General features: G+C 48.3%; 1 protein-coding gene across 2 annotated transcripts in view; it reads right to left on the bottom strand.

Moving 5' to 3' along the window:
- PRDM16 (PR/SET domain 16) overlaps nucleotides 1–22,943 on the bottom strand; it is a 229,849-nt gene that overhangs the window by 101,180 nt on the left and 105,726 nt on the right. For both annotated transcript variants that reach the window (XM_042831637.1, XM_042831636.1), the window contains one exon: nucleotides 20,995–21,344. In XM_042831637.1, coding sequence (XP_042687571.1) covers nucleotides 20,995–21,344 — 350 coding nt within the window. The remainder of the gene's footprint in view (nucleotides 1–20,994; nucleotides 21,345–22,943) is intronic.

The following is a 22,943-nucleotide window of genomic DNA, read 5'->3' as shown; positions in this document are numbered from 1 at the left end:
TCGTGCCCCATGCTGGATTGCTGCGTGCAACATGGAAGGGCTGTCCCAGACAGCAGGCACAGACTTGGCCTTCCACCCTGCAAGACAGACCTGGAATCCAAATTAAGAGCTTTTCCTCTCTGCTTTTCTTCACCCCAATGGAGAAAAGCACTGTTTTGATATCAGATCCTACCCAACTGCCCGCTGAGATCTGCATCAATGAAGGCGCTGCGATGTGACTCAGAGGATTAGCATCTTCATTCTTGGAAACAGATCCCAGCGCAGCCCTGCTCTGGAGCCATGTCACCAAGGCAAGGTCTTTTCCCCTTTCATTTCTTACAGGGGCACATTGGGCCGTTCCAGCTGTGCTGTGCAGTGACCGGCAGCCGCGGTGCCGGCGGGGCGGCCCATGGCTCTGGGAGCCATCTGCTCTATTTAACGCACAGGAAGCACCAGGCAGGTTCAAGAAGCACGCAGCGGATGTAATGGAGCCTCTAATGTGTTTAGGTTTCTCCAGCGGAATCTCGCTTTATCAGAAAACAAAGGTCCTGATGGGATTATCGGCAGAAAGAAAGGCAGGAGCTGTCTGGTTGGGAAGGGGCTGTGTTGCACCAAGGTGCAGCGCTTCCTTCCCACGACAGCCTCCTGCTGCAAACCGCCCTCTGCAGAGCTGGGCCCACGCAGGAGCTCAGCACAACTCTGTCGGCCCTCGTCTCATGCTGATTCCATATAGGAAGAGAAATTAAGACATCTCTCTGCTCGCTGATGTCCCTCTGCAAGGCCAGCGGTACTGCAGCGAAATAAAGTTGTATTTTAGGCTGCTGCTACGGGAGCACACAGAGCTGCGGTGCTCCCGAGCGCTGCGCATTGTGCAGCGAGAAGCGCAACATCAGAGCTGCAGCCTTCTGCATCTCCTCCGGTTCGGTGTGGGGCATTCAGCCCTGAATTTATCACTGATGCAATCCATAAAATCCCGCTGACGGCGCCCTGGCGGGGGTGGGCAGGGGCAGCAGCCTGCAGCCCATCCCAGCGCCAGCCTCATCCCATGCAGCACCGCTGCGCCATGAGGTTTCACCCCCTGCCCTCCCCAGAAGGATGAGAGCAGGGCCGAACCCCCCATCGCCATTTACATCACTCCTCACCCAGCACAGGGCTGAGGGGCTGAGCCCCGGCCCCCCCATCGCTCGCCTCCCCCACCAGCACCAGCTAAAAAAGGGAAAGAATGAGAAAGTGAGCGCTCTGTAGCTGGCACCGCAGACAATGTGCGTCTTGTGTGAGTAATTTAGCACTATGGCCAGTCAATCTGGTTTCTGGGCCCAATGCCCTGACCCTCTTTAGAGCTGCTCTCTCTCTCCAGCACAGTGTGAAACATTTCCTTTCACAGCACTGACACTTTGCAGATTGAGACGTCAGGCCTGTCCAACTGCAGCAAATTAGCAATTTTTCTTTTACTAATTGGAAATAAAAATGTTTGCTAAGGGAATAATTTGTAGGAATGCAGTGTTAGGTTTCCGGCTTTTTATAAGGATGCTTTAAACTTTATGCATGTGCACTTTTCTTCTGTTTTGATGCCTCGCTGTAAATTTTAATAGCTTGCTCGACTGTTAACTTTACAGTCTCGGCTATCCAAAGGAGTAAATGAAGTTTTTAATTTATCTCCCTTCCCAAGACAGCGGGCTCTTCTCCTCAGAGCACAACTTGGGGCTGAAGCATGCAGAGTTCTGTGCCGTCAGATGGATGGATGGGTGGATGGACGGACAGATGGATGGATGGACAGATGGATGGACGGACAGAGCCCTCGGAGCGCAGCTCTGCACAGCTCCCATGAGCACAGGCAGAGAGAAGGCAGAAGCTCTGCTACCTCCCCACTGCTTTTGTAGCTCTGCCTCCCAGCGAATGTGGTGTAAGAGCCACCTCCTGCCTGCTGGAGGGCCTCCTGGCTGCAGCTCAGCACCAGGGCAGCTGTGTCCGTTCACTGGAAATGCTGCCATGGCTCTGGGGACGGTGCCTGGAGTTGTAACTCCCCTCAGCAGCAAAAGCAGGCTGGGGACGACTTGGTCTTGTTCCTAAAAATCTCTCCGCAGTTCATAAATGCCATGTAGTGAGGGCTTCTCCAAATAACAAAACTGTTCCAGAGAGCGGGCTCAAGAAAGAGCCTCCTACAGCCTACGAAAACCTGCTGAAACCCAGAAATTATAAGGAAATGCCCTTCTGCTGAAATACAATATGTTAGTTTAATATTTCTCCGTAATTCTTAAGGCATGTAATGTCTTCCTGCTAACCACGCTCGGGCAGGAGTACATTAGCTCCCATAACAATGCCAGCACATAAAGAGTTACTGTTCTTCCCCCCGAACCACCCCCACCCCCCCATAAAGCATTTGACAGCCATGCCTAATAATTCTTTCTGGTGTGGTTTTTCTTTTTCTTGATGTCTTTATGTGAATATGAAGCCAGAGTGAAAGGCTTTGGGTGACCCCCGTGAGAGAGAAAAAGTATGAACTACAGAGAAAGAGAGTGAGATATAGGCTCCCTGCAGAGACATAGGCATCTTCGCTGGCAGCTCGCAACTTGGCTTCAGAGGGCCTTTGTGCAGCAGAAAGGACTCTTCTTCACTCAGGCTGCGACAATAGGTGTTTTGTCAGAGAGGGACAGGATAAAAAGCAGGGGGTGGGAGGCGAGAGCATCATCAGCGAGGGGCTAGCCTTTGGGGCCTGCAGATGTTGGAAGGAGGATGATTTATTGCTCCAGTGTCCCCGGTGGCATTTGGCCACCTTCCCAGAGCCCGGCCTCGGCGGCGGGCGGGAGGAGGGAGTCATACAGGGCAGCACTGCCACCATCATCATCGTCACCATCACCCAAGGGCAACGCTGGGCTGTGGGGAGCGGGGCAGGCAGGGCTGCCCCAACACAAGGCTCATAGGGCTGCAGGGCTGGGCTGCCCCAACACAAGGCTCATAGGGCTGCAGGGCTGGGCTGCCCCAACACAAGGCTTGTGGGGTCACAGGGTCTAACACAGGGTTTGTAGGGTTGTTCCCTCTGAATTCTCCCATCTGAGGACTGAGCACATTGTTGCTTTGGCTCCCCAGCCCTGGAAAAGCCCTGCAGATCTGAGGTGCAGATTTCTCCTTAGAAATTATTGAATCGCAGCGCAATGGCATCGCACACAGCATAACCAGACTCAGTTAAGCCATCTTCATCCAAAACCCAAAACAGAGAAGTCCAGGGATGTGCACAGGATGGTAACTCTTCTCCCTGCAGCTCCCATTGCTGGGATAACGGGCTCCTCAAGCCCGGCTGTGTGCTAACAAAGCAGCCCTGCATAGCCAGGCAATCCCAAAGGTTGGGTTGGTGAGATGGGAGGAGCTGGGAGTGCTGAAGGAGGATTGATGGAAAGCAGCTGGGAGAAGGAACCAAACTTTGCTGTGTCTCTCCGTACCCAAAGAAAACCCCGGGCCCTTCTGCAGTTTGCCCACTGCTCCATCCATCCCGTAAATTGAAAAATATCCCAGGTCACTGAGCCAGGAACTCCTGGATAATTTCCAAGCAAAAGGAATCGCAGTTGAACAAGAAATACACACCAGGACAGTTTGCTGCCAGAAGTTTGATTTAGGACTTTTGCTCCAGCTCCTTTCCTCTTTTAATATACAGTTTTCCACCACACTTTCTATATAAATACTGTATCCTATGGCTGACAGCCTCTGTCAGTAGATTTATCCACTAGTGGATTTACTAAAATGTTTTTTTTTCTGTTGAAACAAGGGCACATGCTTCACCTCAGCAAAAGGCAAAACCAGAGGCAGTATTACAATACAAAAGCAGTAAATCCTAGCCATAACAGATGCAAAGAAAGGGGTTTAGAGTCATTTTGTACGGAAATCGCCAGGCAGAAGAGCTGAAAACTGGAAGATGAAATACAGAAGTGGAAACCAATGGAAACGGGTATGAAAGAACAAATACACGAGATTCCCTAGATGAGCTGCACAACGGTGATGCTTAGCAAAACCCCACTGCTCCAAAGACTGCTGTTAGCTTCAACTGCCAAAAGCCAGCAGCACCTACGAGGAAGGACCACCTCAGAACGCGTTACTGAGCTCCAGACTTTCCTGCATCTACTCCAAAGTGCTGCATCCATTTACAGAAGGAAGCGAGGCATTCAGAGGATCAGTGACATGTCCAAGGTCACTCGGAGAGTCAACTGCAGAGTCAACACAAGAGTAACTGGATCTTTGCTCAAAATCCCCTGGCTTTGACTGCTAGACAATGGCCTCCCCTCCCACGTAATCAGCCAGTTATGGAAGGCATAAATGCATATTTGCAGGACGAATTACGTTCGCTTGAGAATAAAAATGTTTGGATGATTATCTATAGTGACATATATGTGACATTATCCAGACCGCTCCAGTTTGGAGTCGGATGGAAATGTGATGAATTACAAGCAAGACACCAGAGTTACAAGAGAAGCTTTGCTCTGTTTCTCTTGGTCTCTGCGAAAAGGAAGAATTTGAGAAATACACCAAAAAAATACAATCCCTGCAGCGCTGAGTCTTCCAGAACCTCCCAAGTTATTATTCTTATTCCCAATATTCGTTTCTTTATCGCTTTGGGCATTTAGGATTCTACTACTCATCCTGCCACAAACGGAGGTTTACTCAGCCAGCCGGCGACCACAACGTTGGAGCAAAGAAGCCCCTCTAAAAGGCAAAGGAAACAACTTTCTGCACTTGCACAGGCTGTAAGGTCGCACACTTTTGGGTGAAATCATTGCTGCTATTCTGCAAGTAACTGCTGCATAGTTTGTTCATCTTAAGAGGAGCTGAAACTAAAGCAGCCCAGCTTTCCTTTTCACCCGTTTCCATGTTTTGAGATGCTGTCTGTGCTCCTACACGCACAGATTCTCCCTGTTTGAGGGCAGCAGATCCGCACCATGGATATCAGCTCTGTGGCTCCTGAAGGACGTCACGGCACTGCAAGTAAATATATGTCAAACTGCACTGGGAGGGAGCCTGCTGCTAAAAGCTGGCTTTGTCTCTTGTTTCTGTTTCCTTTTCTCTTACAAGAGCAGCGTTTGCACTACAGACGTGGCTAACAGTGCATCTTTAACGCTGCGCAACAAATCGCCACATCAGCACTAAATACCTCCACTTAATTTTTCATTTGGGTACGATGAAACATTTTTTCCCATGGAAGGAAAAGTCTGCTCTTTGTGACCGTGGCACTGCCAGCCCAAGTTACAGTAAAGGTTAATCACAAACAAGAGACAAAGTAAAGTAGACAAAGAGCATCATACACTTCACTTTTCAATGGATGTTTTCATAAATGTATGAATAATTTAAATTATCATTGCTGAGTATTTATTCGAGTGTTTCAGGGGAAAAAAATGCCTCCTCTTTTTTTTTTTTTTTTTTTTTTTTTTTTTTCCCCTCCTTGATTCTTTTCATTTCTGTCTCATCTCTTTTATGTGCTGCATCGGCTGTTTTCTTGCCATCTGAATCAGTTTTTCGGAACAATGGGATGTATGAGGGCTGAGGGGGCAGTTGAAGAATACAGCCCTTGTTGTACACTCTGTGACTTGACATTGATTAATGAGGGTGCGGACATGGGCAGAATTTGATAGAGAGGGAAGGGGAAATTGGAGGACCTGAGGGCACCGGAGGAGGAGGGTGAGCAGATGACAGCGCGGTGCCAGCGGTGCGGGGCTGAGGGAGCACGGCCTCCAGGGGCACAAGGAGCACAGCAGCTCCCTGCTGATCCTGCAGGCCGAGGAGACCCCCGTGGGGTCAGCGCTGCTCCTTCCTTCGAGCCAACGTTTGGTCCAAATACATCCGTCGGAAGGCTTGGTTGTTTCCTGCTCTTTCACACGGAGCTCAGCCCCCACCCTGCTGGTTTGCTTTCCAAATATATACGCATGCGGTTTGTGAGCTCTTCTGCAGGAGCCCAACACCTCTGTGTGTCCCACACGGAACCGGGCTGCCAGCATTTTAGCTGGTACCACTGCAGAGAGGTGAGAGCTTTCCCGATCCTGTCATTTTGGTAGGATGTCGATCTTCTAACGTAAATAAACTGCAGAATCATCAAGGTTGGAAAAGAGCTCTAAGACCGTCGAGCCAACTGTCAGCCCACCCCACCATGCCCACTAACCACGTCTTCAAGAGTCGCAGCTCCGTGGCTCCTGATCACTTCCATGGATGGTGACTCCACCACGTCCCTGTGCAGCCCATTCCAGTGCCTGACCAACAGGCTGTTCCTATGGGAGCACATCAGCCACCCCATGGAAAGCTGCTGCCCACAGGGTGACGCACAGCACCAGTGGCACAGGACCTGCAGAACATCTTGGACTTATTGCTATTCAATACCTTGATGGCAATAGCCAGAAATCTTTTTAGGAACCACTTTTGATACAATGCAGAAACAAAGGTGCATTTTTCAGTCACTTCAGTCAATATAAATGGGACGTGGGTGGAGGACGTCCCCCCCCCAGACAACAGCAGCCCAGGTCCTCAGGTCTCAGGCTCAAATTGCTTGGCCATTCTCCTATATACCAGACAAATTCTACCCACTTGAAGCACCTCAGCTTCCCTTTGAGGACAATGGCAGATCTGGAGCGCACACAGAGGAGCACAAAGTTTCCCAGATGCACAAGCAAAGCCCGCCCTCCCCCTCCCTGCCCAGACCCCTCAGCCCCATCACCCCCTCCAGACAGCCCCACTGCAGCTCCTGAGCAGCAGCCCCTTCTGGGCATCTCGCTGTGGGGCTTCCAATGTGCCCCCACCCCACGCTCAGGCCGGCAGCCCAGCGATCACCTGCGATGGCAGCCACAGAGGGTGACCCGAGCCCTGGAGCTACTGCTGGAACAAATGAGAGAGCTTAACTAGAGCAAGACTGGCATAAAAAGGAAAGGGGAAAAAAGAGAGGAACAAAGATTCCGTCCAATTTGCTCTTTTCGGCATTGTAAAAACTGGCCTGTTTCCCAGTATATCACTCTGCCATTGAATAAGGTCAATTGCAGAGCAGTTCTTCAGTCATCCTGATGGGTTTTCATGAGAAAGTGAATGGAGTGCAAATTAGCCAAAGTCGTCACAAGCTTTTTTACTGTCACTCTAAGCCTGACAGTCCAAAGGAAAATGAGGATTAATAAATCTAACGAACTTTCTCTATTATCCAAGCCAGGTTAGGAAACTATTTATTGTCTCTCTTTTTCTATGTTTCATCCATTTTGCCTACTGTGGTGAAGCATTTCAAGAAGAAAGGAACAACAGACACACGCACACACACGCCTGCGCACACACAGCCTTAACCTCTCCCAGTCCACGAGACAGAGCTGCAGACACACAGCAAAGGAAGGCACTGGCAGCAGGGCAGGACTGAAGGGAGCTCTACCTTGTGTGGCACACAGTGCTGTACGAGTCCCTGTGGCTGCTGATTTCCATCAGTGAGGATGTGTCAGATGTGCAGAACGTGTGCATTTTATGGGAGAAAGAATGATGGCTAGCAAGTCTCGGGGATGTCCTCAATGCCAACTGAGACATTTCTCAGCTGTGATGGAACAGATGAAGAGATCTGTGCCCTGCAACTGTCCCTGGAAATGAGTGCCTGGGAAGAGGACCAGAGCGACTCCAGGTCACCTGGATCCCAATGCAACCTTCACAACAAGTCACCAAACTGATTTCTGATAACTAGAGGTGTACCAGTGGTGGAAGCACACACAAGTTTGGGACCAGGGTTTTAATAACACCTACATATTATAAACAAGGACAAAGATAAGGGAAGGTTGAACCCCACGCCAAACCAACCCGGAACATCAGCAACCTAAAATCATAGAATTACAGAACCACAGAACCGTTTGGGCTGGAAGGGAGCTTTCAGATCACCTAGTTCCAAGCCCCCTGCTATAGGCAAGGATGCAGTTTTCCTCCTGGTGACCATGACAGCCCTGATTTCCAATCTTGTTTCTCCCCTTCGTGTCAGCGCTTGCAACATGTGCATTCCCCTCTGTCATAATGCGTTAACCTTCCTTCATTAATAAGAAGGAGAAAGGTTAAAGAAGAAAGCAGAAGATTTCATTCTGGAAGCTGCTCAGCAAGCTTTGATTTGCTTTAATTTCTTCCACACTTCTTTGAGAGAATCAAAACTGTGGACCAAAAACAAATCATTAAATACACCATTCGACATATTCCTGTCTGCAGAGGGTCGCAGAGCACTTTAAAGTCACATCAAAGCACTGGCTTCAGCACTTTGCTTCCACCTTCCAGGAGGAGACACTTCTCACAGTTAACTGCCCCCTGAGGAAGCTCAGCTGCAGCTCTGCTTACCTGGGAGTAATTGCTCAGCATTCAAGGCATCTGGGGTTTGTTGAGATTTCCCCTCTCCCACTCCTACAGTCACTTGTCATTCCGTTTAATAAGGGAGAAAACTTTCCTGACCGTCTAAATTATGCCATTCAAGATATTAAGGAAAACACACATAGCCTGAAGTAAAGGTAAAATTATGCCGCAATCATCAAATCAGCCTTCTCTTCTTTATCCCATCTGTATATTCTCCTTGTAAATGCTCAAGTATTGGCTGCAAAGCTCCACCAGCAGCACAGCCCTACCTGCCTGCCACTTGAATCACTGGCATTTTAATCTCATCAAACAATCGGAGTTTTTCTCCCTGCTGTTTTGACTTTGCTGTCTCTCAGTCTTGTCACATCCACTAGCCTTGAATAAGTGCAGAACTTGCATTTACAGAATTTGCAATCTGCAAGATTGTTTAAGTGATTTATCAAATACTTTGATTGAACACTTATTGCCGTTCCAGCCCTGAATCTCATTTCAATTGACTGAGCTTGACGTGAGCCTTTAGAGGGAATGCAGAAGTGAGCTGGGCTGTGCAGGTAACCAGTAACAGCACATGGAACCAGTCCCACCAGCCCAGCACTGGGGTTGATCACAGCCGAGGAACACATTCCTACCAACCTCTTTCAGATAAACCTCAACAGCACCAATCAGATGGGCTGTTTAATTAAGGATCCAGCATAACGTGCTGCAGACAGGTTCATATTGCACAGAACAGCCGGCATCACCCAGCCGTAGCTTTGCATGCCCTGCACAGCCAGAGACCAGCCACTGCAATGGGTGCTGCCACCACTTTGTGCCCACAGAGGACACGCAGATCAGTGCAGGATGGGACTGACTGATCTCCAAGGAAGCTTCAAATAGCTGCTAAGTTGAATAGAGGTGAATTTTTGTCATCAAACAGACAATGGAAGGAACAGGGGGAATGAGGGAAAGTGAGTTTGAACATCTCCATGCTGCAGCACCAGGGGGGATGCAGCACAGCTCTTCCCATTGGACTGGAAAGGCTGCCCTGTGCCTCCTGCCCTGTGGCTCCAAAGCACCTGAGCCAGCTGGCTTTGCCTGCTCTCAGTGACACACAAAGTACAAATCTGCATGCAGTGCAGAAGTGTAACATCTGACAACTGCAATAGATGCTCTGGGACGTACACATGATTCTACCAGCAAAACAAGGGACTGGTCCTTTGCTTTCCTCTCCAGCATGACTGGAAGGCCGGCTTTGCAAGGCTCATTCAAAACCCTCCTGAGTTCAAATAAATAAATAAAGCAAGCCAGATACAAAAAAACACAGTTTATATTTCCTTTCTCCTGCCCATCTTCCCTCTCCCCTCCAACAAACGCTGCTTTTCATGATTCAAGGTTGAAGAAACCCATTCTCTCCAAGCATGTTTGCTCTGACTGCAACATCCCCTCCCGTGGCACAACCTCCTGCAACCAAAACTTAGAAATTAATGCAAGTACACCAATGCCACAATCTCTTCCAAAACAGCAAGGAGAGAGAGGCCAAAACCAGGGGGGATTTTGGGCACCAGGGGATCAGACACAGAGTTTTCACCATTCAAAACGAGCAAGCAAAGACTGAATAAGTGACGAGAATTTGTTTCAGCTCATAACAGATTAAAATGAGGTGCTTCTGCAGCGCAACGGTTGTGATTCTGCCTTATTAAATCCGTTGTCTTTCAGGCTCATGGCATTTTCAAAGCTTCCTCCAGACTCATGTGGGATAATGCACTTCCAAAAAGTAGGCTCTAGGTATGCACATTCTTAAAATCAACCACTCAGCCCGCATCCAAATAAAAGTGAGCTTTCCTACCCATTTTCCCCAAGAAAGGAAGCTCAGAGCCCTTTTATGCATTGTGAATAGCCCACCTAATTTAGACTGAATTATACCCTAACCTTCATTTCCCCTTTACTTCTTTGCTCCATTCAGTGGTTTCTGACTTCAGCTAATTCACTAACAATCCCAGCTGGTCCTTCCCAGCTCCCAGTTCTTTAGCACATTGTCCAAGGAAACTATGTGCTCCCATCTACACTGGTATTCCACTCTCCAATTAACCTACTGCTGAGAGGCTTTACCCCTTTCCACCATCCATTCCTCCGCACGTACATTTCTTTTTAACCTTTTACTTCTTGAATTAAAGTTTACAAGATCCCTTCCAGGTGAGGAGGTGTTAAATTTGTTTGCAAAACGCGGCGCTGGACGCAGAGGAAGGCACAGCACACCGCCAGGGGATGGCTATGGAAAAACAGTCGGGTTCATCAAGAATGCATTTCAAAGCCAAGCATGAAGGCGCAGATGTTTAAGATACAAGTAAACAAATAACAAAGGAATTTCAACACTTGCTGTATGACAGGAATATGCTTGTTCTTCTGGCTGAAACCACGCGGAGTAACCAAGGCCAGCCAGAGGTACGGCTGGCATTTGATGCACGCAGCTTTGCTCGAGACACGCCGGTGGGTTTCCTATTCTCATATTGAGAAACAATCCATCGCTTCCTATCGCTGCACTAAGGCTGAGGATGAGGAGGAACTCCTGTACCCAGGCACCTCGTGCTCTTCATCGGGGGGCTCCCACCACGTCTGCCACCAGTCAGAGCTGTGCATCTCAGATTGACTTCACTCATCACTTCAGCAGAGTGCTTTATTAATTAGGGGCACAGATGACCCCAGTCATCAGATACCTGCTCAGCGCAAACAGTAAACCAGGCCAGCAATGATTCTATCTTGAGATAAAAGGCTTTGACACCTTGAAGTCCCTTATCCCCTAACGATGTAATTATAGACAGAAAACTCCCACCCAACTGCTAGCAAACCTCATGTGGATTCAGGCCAGAGACGTGGCTCTGCTTGGGGCTGTCCTGCACACAGCCAGGGCTGGATCTGATCAGAAGGTTCTCCTCTGGGCGCTGCTGCAGTCATCCCCCAGAACACTCTTACAGTGGATTAAGAGCACGCTTGAAAAGACCCAGACTTTAATGCAGCATGCTTCCGAAAGCTGCTTAGCATTTCATTTTCTTACGCCATGCCAAGTGTCTTCTTTCTAGGTAAATGCTGCAGATCTCACTGTTGACAAGATCCCAGATGAAGCAGAGATAGTGAGAATGTAACTGATGGCTATTAAACACCCACCTCCCCCAGTTCCTTCCTTCTTGTCCATTTGCTTAGAACCAAGCGAGCATAATAGCAGCAAAGTGCTCAAAGTGGTTTTCAGAATCAGGCAGTGAGAAAGTCAATATGGAGCAGGGTGTCCATTTGTTTTGATTTATCTCACTAACTTCAATTGACAGTTAATTCATCAGAGTAGGAAAATGCCAGTCTAGTGAAAACACAACTCGTGAAGGAGAGAGAACAGAGTGGAAAACAGAGTGTGTGGGTAATACAGGTAATAAATTAAAAGATACAGTATCAGTATTTTATCAGCCACGTTCTGAATTCGCTATATTCCTACTCTTGCCAACTACAGTTCATAAGAAGCAGTAAATTGAAACGTGTTTGCTGATAGATATCACACACACGTGCCCCTTACAAAATACAGAACTGGGTGTCATCTCGACAACAGCGCAGTGCTTTTGCATTATAACCCCTTTCCATCTGAGATTAAACACCACTGCTGTGTGCAGAAAAGATGGCATCACCTCAACGACTGCAACTTCCATAGCAGTAGCTGGAAGGCTGCAAAAGCAGAACCACGTTATGGAAAAGCAACGCAGAAGATGCAAAGAAACGACAGCCTGAACTTTCAGTCAAATATCCCATCAGAAGTCTTCCAAAGGTTTATAAGAAGTCCTTTTCTTTTTTTTTTTTTCTTACAACCACCAGCCACTGCATTTCAAGAACTTTTATAGCTCTGAAAGGGAAATGCCAACTGCTGCACTGGGATTTATGAGTAGATAAGGTTACAGAAGACAGGGAGGTCTCGCAGCCATGGTGCCAGGCTCGCCCAGCACACAAGTGGGGCTCCTCATCACCTCACACCGACTGAATCCAGCTTCCAAGCATCAAATGTCTGCTGTTCACCACTTGCTACGAGTGGTTTCTTCAGGATCAAACCACAGAATCATCAAGGTGAGAAAAGACCCCCGAGCCCCCCAAGCCCAACCCACCATGCCCACCGACCATGGCCCTCAGTGCCACATCTACCCTTTTCCAGAGCACCTCCAGGGATGATGAAATGGTTTTGTCCCTCTGCTCACTCTCCTGATCCACATCCCTGCGCTTCCATCCTCTGCCCCCTCCCTCTTCTTCACCAGAACTTCAGCTATACCAGAACCCAAATCACATTTCAGAAGTGCTAAATCTCCCCACGTTTCTGCACGTGCTCATTGCTGCCAGCACGCAGCTCACGCTCTGCCCAGGGCTGGCTGCAGAAGATCCCCATGCAATAACACAGGAGAAATCACCACCAACACCACCGTTCCCAAAGGCTCAGCCACCAGAGCTGCGTTTAATTCCTCCCTTGCAAAAGCTTTCAGGTCACCTGCCCTAACGTAATCCACCACAGCGATTCAGTTCTGCAGGTGAGGATTTTTGCCTCTCCTCAGCTTGTGCTTTAACAGCAATGTTTCCAAGTTGCTTATCGACCCTTTTCTTCATTAAACGAAGAAAACTGAAAGGTGGGAGAACTGAAAGGTTCTGCAGTCCCATGGCACAAGGGGCAGCGTCACCCCATTCCAGAGCAGCAGCTCCTGCTCCGTGCTGACAATTCCCCTCATTAAGGGCACAGCTATTGGTTCCCCTCCTCACTGCAAGCCCCTCGGATTACGGCTGTCAGCTCCATGTGGATCTGCTATTTCACGTTGGCCAAGTTCACCTTGAACAGAACTGTTCTCACAGCACTAAAGTCACGCTCCCACTGACATTTTTGCTGCTTTGCTGCACCAAAATATACTTTCAGTACAGACAGACGTGCCATCCAGTTGTTCGTGTTTGCTTTAAGCCAACACACCGGTTGATTTAAATTCACAAGACACCTTTCTGGCTGCTCTGCCCGCGACGCAGCGCTGACCCCGAGGCCCCGGCAGCGCAATGTGTGCCAGACCCAGCACAGGGCTTTATCCGGGTCCCCACAAACCTCTTCTTTCCCAAACATTTGGCTTTGGTGATTCCCCCCCGACCCCCCCGCCCCTTCCCTTTCCCTTCCTGCAAGTTTAAGGCAGTTCACCACTTACGGTCATTTACAGCTTACATCTCAGTAAATCCAGAAGGTGTCTGATGAAAAAGAGGGACTAGCCAAGCATCTTAATCCCCCTGTTCATTCATGCTCTCTGTAATGTTCTTTCAGGCCTCTGCTGAGAGACTGGGCTGAAATGAAGGCTGATAAATTAGTCTGGAGGGAAACAAGGCAGATTCTGCTTGTAAAAGGTCATTCCAACTTTGTTCTGGGTGAGGGTTTATCTTGACTGCAGCTGCGACAGACAATGGCCGGGGCCTAAACGGCAGAAATCCTAGCTCTGCTCATGAAATTACTGTGCTGATAAGGGAGAATGGACTTCAGTGAGATCTAAATGGGAAAAGGGAGGTGGGGGACAAGGGTGAAATGTAGGTATTTTTGAACATGATTGAACAAGGATGGCACAATGAGATGTACAATTAAAGCGACGACTTGCCCGGGCATTATCTGAAAGTGAGGAAACATACTGCTGGTAATCAGATCAAAAGGCACAAAATGCCACTTCTGTGCCGAGCAAAGCACCCCGGAGCAAAGACGGGCACGAGGGGCTGAGCTCCCATCGCAGGGGGGTTACAAAACGCTTCACACAAAGGCATTTCTTAGGGAACAGAGCTTCCGAACCGCTGCATCACTGATTACACATCACCCCATCCCAGCAGCAACAGGAGATTTCCTTCATTAGCAGCGTGCAGCCTGAAAAAGCCTTGCTGGAGCGTGTGCACGAGCAGGACATCTGCTGCAGGGAACTTTCCTTCCCTTAAGCACGTTTCGTGCATTTCTGAGACAGAGGATAAGTGACGGCAAGTTCCGACGGGGCGCTCCCAGCCCGTGTGTACACAAATGGACTTGCCTCGCCGCAGAGATGCCTCTCCTTTATTTACCCGGCCCACTTGAACGTGCATGTCTCTGATCAGTGCAAACACATTAAGTGGTCGCAGCGCACCGTCACCGGGCTGCAACCCGATTAAGGTAACCGGCTTGCACTCAGCCCTGTGCCTCAAAGCATCTCGTTATCTGCCTGCAGAGGGGACAGTGAGAGCCAGGAAATGCAAGAGCTGCACAGGCGGCTCCAGGCGGGTGCCACGAGTTGAACACAGAGCACCCAATCAGGAGCAAAACGGCCAACAACACCCCGATGCCCAGAAATGTTCCTTCTGCTCCAACCAACCCCTCCTCGTCTGCCACCAGACCTCCTCCTGCACACATATTCCTTCCACTAACGTTTCCTAAGTGGGACTCAGAATGAGCTTCACGCCTTCCCTGCACAAACAGCCCGTGTTTTTCAAAGCTGCAAACGTTCAGCACAAGGGCTGCCTCATTTTGTAGAGGTCCCAGGACTTCGCACCGATGAAATAAACAAAAAGTGGAAAGGATGAATAATTAGCTGAGATGTTAACAGGTGAGGAACAAAGACCCAACTATGTGCTACTACTTAAGAAAGAGCAATAGACCCAACTTCTCATTTTCGTCTCTATGTACAACAACATAAATCCTTTTGCGTTTCTGGAGCCAAATAAGAAGCAACCAAAGTGCCAAAATGTGAGAAGTGCTAAAATCCCACAGAGTAAGAGTCACTATATTTAGCAGTTCTGCAGATCTGTGGTGCTGCTCCCTGTTTGCTATGGGAAGAGAAGGACGGTGCCAAATTATGCAGAGAACGTGATTTGCCCTTTCTATAAAAGCAATTAATGTTTTACTCTGGAAAATCTCCCGTTGTTCCTTTCCTCCTTGCACTGCACAGATTGAGGTAAAGCAATTTCACTTAAAGCCGTCAGACTTGAGGACTAACCAGGAACTCAAGTGAGGTTCACTGAAAGCTGTGCTGATGTCCCAAACCTCAGAGCCCAAGCACAGCCCTGAGCATTCAAGCTGTGACTCAAAGCCAAGCAGCAGCTTGCTCTGGTGCCTTAACACAATGCTTAATGGGCCTCAGAGGTGAAGGAGAACCTTTCCCTGGAGAACAACTGAGTGAACATGTGAAATCCTTACCAGACAGCCTGCAGGTTCCCTACAGAACATGGGCTCCCATCCTCTGACCCACAGCACAACGTGTGCTGCCCCCCTCCCCCCCAGGCACGTCCTGGTGACCTGCAGGAGCAGCCAACATCTACAGAGCAAGTTGCTTTGCACTGCTTCCACCTTCTGAAAATGCAGCTGAAATGGTCACCAGTGATGCCTCCTTTCACGTCCCACGTATACTGAAGGTTTAATTCTACCTTATTGATCATTTCCTTTACAGCAGCCTCCTGTGTCCCGACGCCCCATCAGCCCTGCACTTCTGGGAGAGGGCAAAATAAAGGCTGGGTTTCTACGAAGGTTAACATTCCAGGGGAAGAAATAGTTCCCTGTATTCTGCAAGTCTTTTGACAACAAGAAAGAGCTCTTTCTCAAATCCTGTGGTATACATTGAGTTATTCATGGGATTTTCTTTCCTTTTTTTTTTTTTTCTTTTTTTTTTTCTTTTTTAAGTATGGATGATAAAATACCATTTCAGAAGCTGGTATTCATGGATGTGTCTCGAAGTCGAAAAGAAAATATTTATTTCCTTTTTCTGCTTGTGAATCAGAACGTTCTATTTAAAGAAAGTGCCCTCTGCCGGATTGCTCATGAGTTATTACCCCTTATGGAAAAAAAGGAGAAATATCAGGAGGTATTCTTAGTCATTCCCTTTCCCTGTCTCTTCTTGTTTTTTCCCTAATTCCTTATATACCCATGTTTGAGAGAAGTGCCTAAGATAGAGCAAGACATCTCGGCATTCCCGGGCCTAAAAAAGACTTTCTCTTTTAACCCTCACATTGAAACGTAGGAGGTTACACATTTCAGTCCTTTCACTTTGGGTGTCAGCGGATGCACTCCTAATGTTCAGTCACCATTACAATGATACAAACGCTCCCCACCCTCCAGATTTATCTGTTCACGGAGCAGCTCCCTCCTAAGCCTCAGGCTCCAGCCTAAAGCCGTGGCTTACCTGCAGTCCTATCATGCACCAACAGGTTCCAAGTACGGAGTACCGAGGATGGCTGGACGGCTGTTGGCTGTACCAGCACATCTAGGAAGTCCCAGCTTGCTCGTGTGTTCTCTATTCCATATGAACCCACAGATTCCTGCTATTTCAGAATTATTCTAGCCAAACCGAACTTGGAAAAACGGTGCAGTAACCTTTTATGGGACAGACTTTCTGTGTGCAACATGCTCCACACCTCGGGCACGGCCGCGCACAGCGCCCTCCAGCACTGCTCCCCACAGGAGATGGGATGAGGCAGTGAGACCAGCCATCCCTGAGCCCTTCCCTGAGCCTCAGAGGCTGTTTGCTCCCCCCAAGCCAAAGGGAGAGGCAGAGGCTGGAGAAAATGAATGAATCAGAAGACGCGTGAGGAATAGCTACAAGGAAATGTCATCACATCCTTCCAGCCTGCAAGTTAAAGAACGTGAGCGAGGGACGAGCACAGAGGGGTCCTGAGATGTCCCTGCTCATTTCAAGCCCTGTGTTTTGTTTCAAAGCAGGACAGACGAGGACACGCTTTCCTTAACAAACTGTGTCGGCATTTAAAGTGAATTTGGGCAGCATGTTCTGCTAATGGGAAGCATGACACAGCCATCACATCTAAAGAATGCTTGCAGTCCCCTTCCTATCTTAGTATTTCTAAGAGCTGAGGAGATACAGCACAATTCTCCTCTCGGCAATCGATGCCAGTCCTGTGAAGCCAAATTTCCTTGGCATTTATGAGCACTTCTAAAAACAAACAAACCCAGCAACGTTTAAGTGCTCTGTGTTGTGGGAACAAGGAGGTTGAACTCCTGCAAATCGCTGACACCAGAAAGCATGCTCAAAAAACAGCAGTTTTCCACTGGCCCAGATGTGAAGCCAAGAATGCTGCATCTTCAGCTGCCAGCTCTTATTTTTCGCACAGCTATTCCTCTTTCATGGGACAGTTTCTGTCTTTGCCCTGATGGAAAGCAAAGCGCTTATTTTGCTTGTGTTAAAAAATAAAAGCCTACCTTGTCTGTATGAGTCAGAACTTCAGTGTTCTGTTTCAGCAAATAGTTTCTTAAAATGAACATTAAAGCAAGGGAATTCACAACAACAGCGTTTTATCACCCAGCTTTAACCCACTCGCTCCTGTCTGGTTAAAAGCAAAGACACCCAAAAGAATGGGGGAAAAAATCCCATCTCTTTTTCTCAAGGTGGCTTTCTGCATTCCCTATGAATTTTCAGGCTGTTAGTGGAAACAACAAGTAAGCTGACAGTTGCAGCAAAACAGCATTCTTGTAGGTCTTTTCCAGCCTTGGTGACTCTATGATGCTAATATTCTTTGCCTCCTGAAGGGAGATGTTTGACACCAGAGCTGGGTCTGGATCAGACAGTTGGGCTGAAGAAGAGCAGAGCTCTGTTTGCAGATAGCAGCTCGTGCTTCCCAATGCCTTCAAAGAAATGCAGCTTACTGTTCTGTTTCAGTTTCATTTTCATAACCCCAGTCCTGCCGAGGCTGGAAAAGAGAAGCTATTTCTGCAGTGTTCATGGTAAAGCAGAGATCAATTGCACACCAAGGCCCTTAAGCAGATCTCCTAGATGTCCAAAATTGATTGTTTTTATTATTATTAATGACATAAGAAAAAATAAAAGTGCTCCCAGGGCCCAGAATGCCTCCAGTACAGCAGCACCAGCTGCAGCTCCCCAGGACCCTGACATGGTGCTGATGGTGCCCACACAGCAAACAGCATTCCTTGCTGTGAGCAGTGCCAGGGCCATGCAGGTGAGTTGGTCTGACAGCAGACCTGCTGGGGTGAAGGGCAACAACTCTTTGGGCAAAAGGCAGAAGCACTATGAAAGTTAAGAAACTGCTGATCATTAAAAACAGACCCAAAAAACCATCCAAGTTTTTAGGACTACGGGTTGGGTGGGAGCATTATCCAGAGTATGAACTACAGGAAATGCAACGAGGGCTTATCCATGAGTGGTAATTCGGGTGTAAAGAACAATTATCCTTCCTGAAACAAAAATTACTAATGTATCTAATAGAACTGACAATTCCAGTGCACTGGTAACGCGCCCATTAGCCAGCACTGATTAGTTATCAAAGCCTAATGAAAGCATTTGATTTCCAGCCATTGTGAGCCCAAACCACAAGTTGCACAGACACGCTGTCAAAAAAATGAATGCCAACTTGCAAAAGGCACATCCCTCTTGGAGCACAACAAAACTGGGTCTCAGCTCAGCGCCGCTGCAGGAAACAACAGGCAGAGGCTGCAGGAAAGCAGGCAGAAGTCTGATGAACGTGGTACAGAGGGAGGGAAAATTCCTGCGTTTTCCTCTGCCTACTCAACTTTACTGACACAGGACAGAAATGTTTTCATGGTACGGATACTCAGCACGAGTGGCCGCATGGAAAGCTGCTGAGCACATCACTCCATGGCTATTCCTACAGCCCTCCGTGCTGAGGACAAGGCTCGGTGCCAATGTGCAGGCAGAAGCAGAGTTTATCCCAGGGATTCCTGCTCAGCACAAAGGGAAATGGGAAGGTTTGGAGTGACTGCAAGTTTCTGAGCTGCTGTAGACATACTGGGAAGTGAAAGGCTTCAAGAGTGCCTGCAGGAACAGGCAAGGTCAAAGAGTGTTGGGGTGGGTTTAAGGCAGTGTTTGAGGACATCTGACGGAGGACAAATATTCCTTCCTTTCAGCTAGGAAATGTTCCTGTCCAACAGGAGAACAAAAGCGCCGCAGAAATGTGAGAGGGGCCACGGAGAAAGAAAGTTTGTTCGTGCACACCGCAAAAATAAACAGTACCACAAAGTCAATGGAGACTGAAGTTAATAGATATGGCTTGTACCAGGCCTGGCGCTCCGTGCGTAATGGAGAGAGGGAACAGTTCTTAAAACCATGAATGTAAATACAAACCTGTACCAGAAATGTAAAAGACAAGGACAAAGTTACGCCAAGGTCACGGAAGAAAGGATCTGCACCACTCCAGTTTGGCCTGACTTCCAGCAGCCGCAGAGGATAGGAGCTGGTGCAAAAAATTACCCCACAAGCCTTTGTTGAAAACATATTTAAAATTAAAAGTAAGGTCAGCTGTAAGTGCTAAGGTCCAGAAAAACACAGCTCCCACCTTTCGGCAGGAGCAACTTCCACATTGCAGCCTGCAGAGAACCAGAATGGTGTTTTCCCCCAGGTGCTTTCCAGTGCAGAGCGCACTGTCAGCAGGTAACCCTGAGCTGCCCATTGCCAACTATTGCCAACTGTATATCAACAGCACATTTTGTTCCATTTTTTTCTGCAAAAAACACATTCTGAAGATGACATGGCAACACCGAGCTAGTATTCTGCCACAATAATTCACAAGAAAAGAAGGCAACACAAAGACGAGCTCAGAGGAATGCAGCTCTGTATGGAGATGTGGGGGATGGAAACTCAGCTGTGCATTAGGAAAGGGAAAAGGGGACTGAGCTCCAATACTGACCCAAACTCCCACTTCAGCCCTTCAGGAATTTCCTACTGCAAAGAATGACAAGATAGGACTGAGCTTCGTTTTCGTGGCAAGCCTACCCTGCTTCTTCATGCAGTGTGGACACATTTTAAAGGCAAACCAAACCATCTGGACACAGTTCCTTGGGCTTCGCAGCACCTCGCTGTTGGCCCGTTTGTTGAGACTTCAAAAACCAGCCATGTAAACACAATCAGACCTTTTCAATCTGGGGCCTCGTGCTCTAAGCTCCTGCCAGCACCTTCTGCTTACGGCCACGGCCGCAGCTCTCGGTTCCATCCCACCTCTGTGCTCCAGCACTGATCACTTCACACCAGAAAGCAGCCGAGGAAAGGGAGGTAAAACTCCATTCCTGCATATTACACTCTGCTGCGCTTAGAACCTGCTTTAATTTAGGATTATCCTTGAAGGTATGGATGTTTTCAAATCAAGAATACAGCAGGATAAGAGAGATGGCTGGGATAATCCCCCCAAAGCAGGGAGAAAGACACAGGAGCTTGGGGACAGCGCTGTTTTTCCCATTGAAGATGAGTTTTGTTTAGTTCTGAGGGGAAAATGACTTTTGCATTCCTTTATCTTTGCTGCAGAGCAAGAGCTCAAGAACATCGAGGGTGTTAATGGGTACATGTTATTTTCTATGACCAGTTAATAGTGCCTGCACAGCTAACACGGAGTGGAAGTCAAAGGTAACACACCCAACTACAAAACATGACGCGACTAATCATATTTCTCCCACGGTGACAAGTTCTGAACACAATCTGAAAATGACAAGCACTTTAAGGAGTGACCCAACATCATTTGAAAGCAACCTTCTAAAATGGGGCTGGAGCAGTATTTGTAGCCCCAGTAGCCACCGGAAAGGATTTCTGCTGCTTTTTCAATACTGCATGGAACCTTGGGTACAAAACACTCAGGGATATGGCATCAGCAAAGTCACCACCTCGGTCCCCAGTTGGTCGGGGCTCAACTTGCTTTTATGAACAGTTTGCAAAGACAAATGAATGTGATTACCACACTGGGCACGCTTACCTCCCATCCAAAGTTTGTTTCCTTTAATGTGCTCCTTTGTACTGTCATATAAGGTCCAAATCTTTCCCCAACTTCAATCTTCTTTTTGGCCCAAATCCCTAGCCCTGCCCCTGGGATCGAAGATTCTCTGAGTTCAAAATCTGGTGGGATTGGAATGTCATCAGGAATGTAGACGGGAGCTTCATAGGGCGAGCCCTCCTTGGGAGTGAAGTCCTCGCTGGTGGGAAAGGGTGATGGAGGTCCGACAGGGATGGGGGACATAATACTGTCCTCTGTTTCCTCCTCTGCACTTTCGCCAGCAAGGAGATCAGGGTCGGTCTCGTACATATTATTTACAATCTCGCTGTCACCTAAAAGGGGAAACAGCAGAACAAAAAACACTGAAATACCCACGTGAACATCAGTTAATCTCTGCTCGGGACAGAGTTTCACAAAGCCTCGCTCACACACGTTAAGGACAGTAGGGGCAGGAAAAAAGGCAATCCTGTCCTACAGAACTGAGGTGAGGCTGAGGTGAGGCCATCCATGCTGGCTGCACCGTGCTCGGAGATGGCTAGGGGTGGAAGGAGCACGAGCTGTGTCAGCTGTCTTGCAGTAACAGAAAGAGGGAAGAGCACACAGAAGAGATGTGCTCGAGGCTCTCTGCAACCACTGATTGCTTGAACTGGGCCGGGGTGTTTTGAAGTGGAGAGGAAAAGAGTAATTAAGGTAAAATCTGGCTTCGGATTCTACAACCGCAAAGCGTAAGCCATCTGAAGAGCTTTCATCTTCCTTTATCAAATGTACAGAGACTCCGTGTGCTTGGGATTGGTGATGCTCATGCCTAAGCTTTGCTCCGGGCCCACAGTGACAGGCAATATATGGGTGAGAGCCGCCTGCGCTGCCAGCAGAGCTGGAAACCACATCCTTTAGAAGCAACACCAGAGCTGTGGGGCTCAGCATCCTCGGGGCAACCCTGGAACCCCACAGCTCAGTGCCCAACACAGCGCTGGGAATCACTGCAGCAGGGAATGGGGGCAGCTGCCCGTGTGCCCGTGTTGGGGTGCACAACCAAGCAGGAAAACTCACAGGTGAACAGCCTTCACCCTGCATGGAGCTCCACGCTTCATTTTCCCCCAAACAATTAGGAAATGAGCACAATGGCAGTGAGCACAAATTATTATGCTTCAAAAAACTGCAAGTCAGTTCCACTACTAAACCTGCAACAACATGCATCCATTCTCTGGTATGCTACTGGCTCGTACGAGCTAAAAGTACTCTTCAGCCATCCCCCCCTTCCATCACTTTCCAAAAACAAGTGATTACCAGGATGCAGGGAAGGACAACGCAGCAGGAGGTGCTCTGAGCACTGGGCATGGGGCCATATTGTCCTTTAGGCTGCAAACGACCCGCTGCCTCCTTCCTACCTCTGAGCTCCACATCTCTCCCTTCTCAGTTTTTGAGGATGTCACCTCTTAACCTCTCAAATAAGCTGCACGGGATAGAATATCTTCCACTGAAATGCATTTTCTGCCCTTTTAAGACTCCTGTCTGAACCACTGGGGGTTTTTCAACAACTCTTCTGAACTACCCGTGTTAGAACCAGCCATAGGATCCCAGGATTGCCCCATGAGAGAGAAATTTTCCAAAGAAGCGCTCCTGAAGCCAGCAGCCTTCATCCCAGGGATGCATTCACCTCTTCAGACTGCAGTGCTAAACACGGCCTTGGGATTTGGAGATCCTTATCACACCGAGTGTGATACTTCAGCATCATAAGTGGGACTTCAGCGAGCAGAGCTGGGCTCACAGCTTGTATTTCCTATGTCTGAAATACGATGTATGTGCTTATAGAGCTAGCACATGTATATTTAGTTCTGGCTTCCCAGTGCACAAGGATCATCAATAAAGTTTCCTTCCAATTAATAAAAACACACCAGTTGCTAAGAAATTATTATAAAGAAAAAACAGTC

Source organism: Centrocercus urophasianus, unplaced genomic scaffold, assembly GCF_019232065.1.
Source record: "Centrocercus urophasianus isolate 14NV4802_14NV808 unplaced genomic scaffold, USGS_Curo_1.0 seq_36, whole genome shotgun sequence".
Taxonomy (NCBI): Eukaryota; Metazoa; Chordata; class Aves; order Galliformes; family Phasianidae; genus Centrocercus; species Centrocercus urophasianus.
Note: the sequence above shows the minus strand (reverse complement) of the source record. Positions and strands in the feature narration are given on the sequence as shown.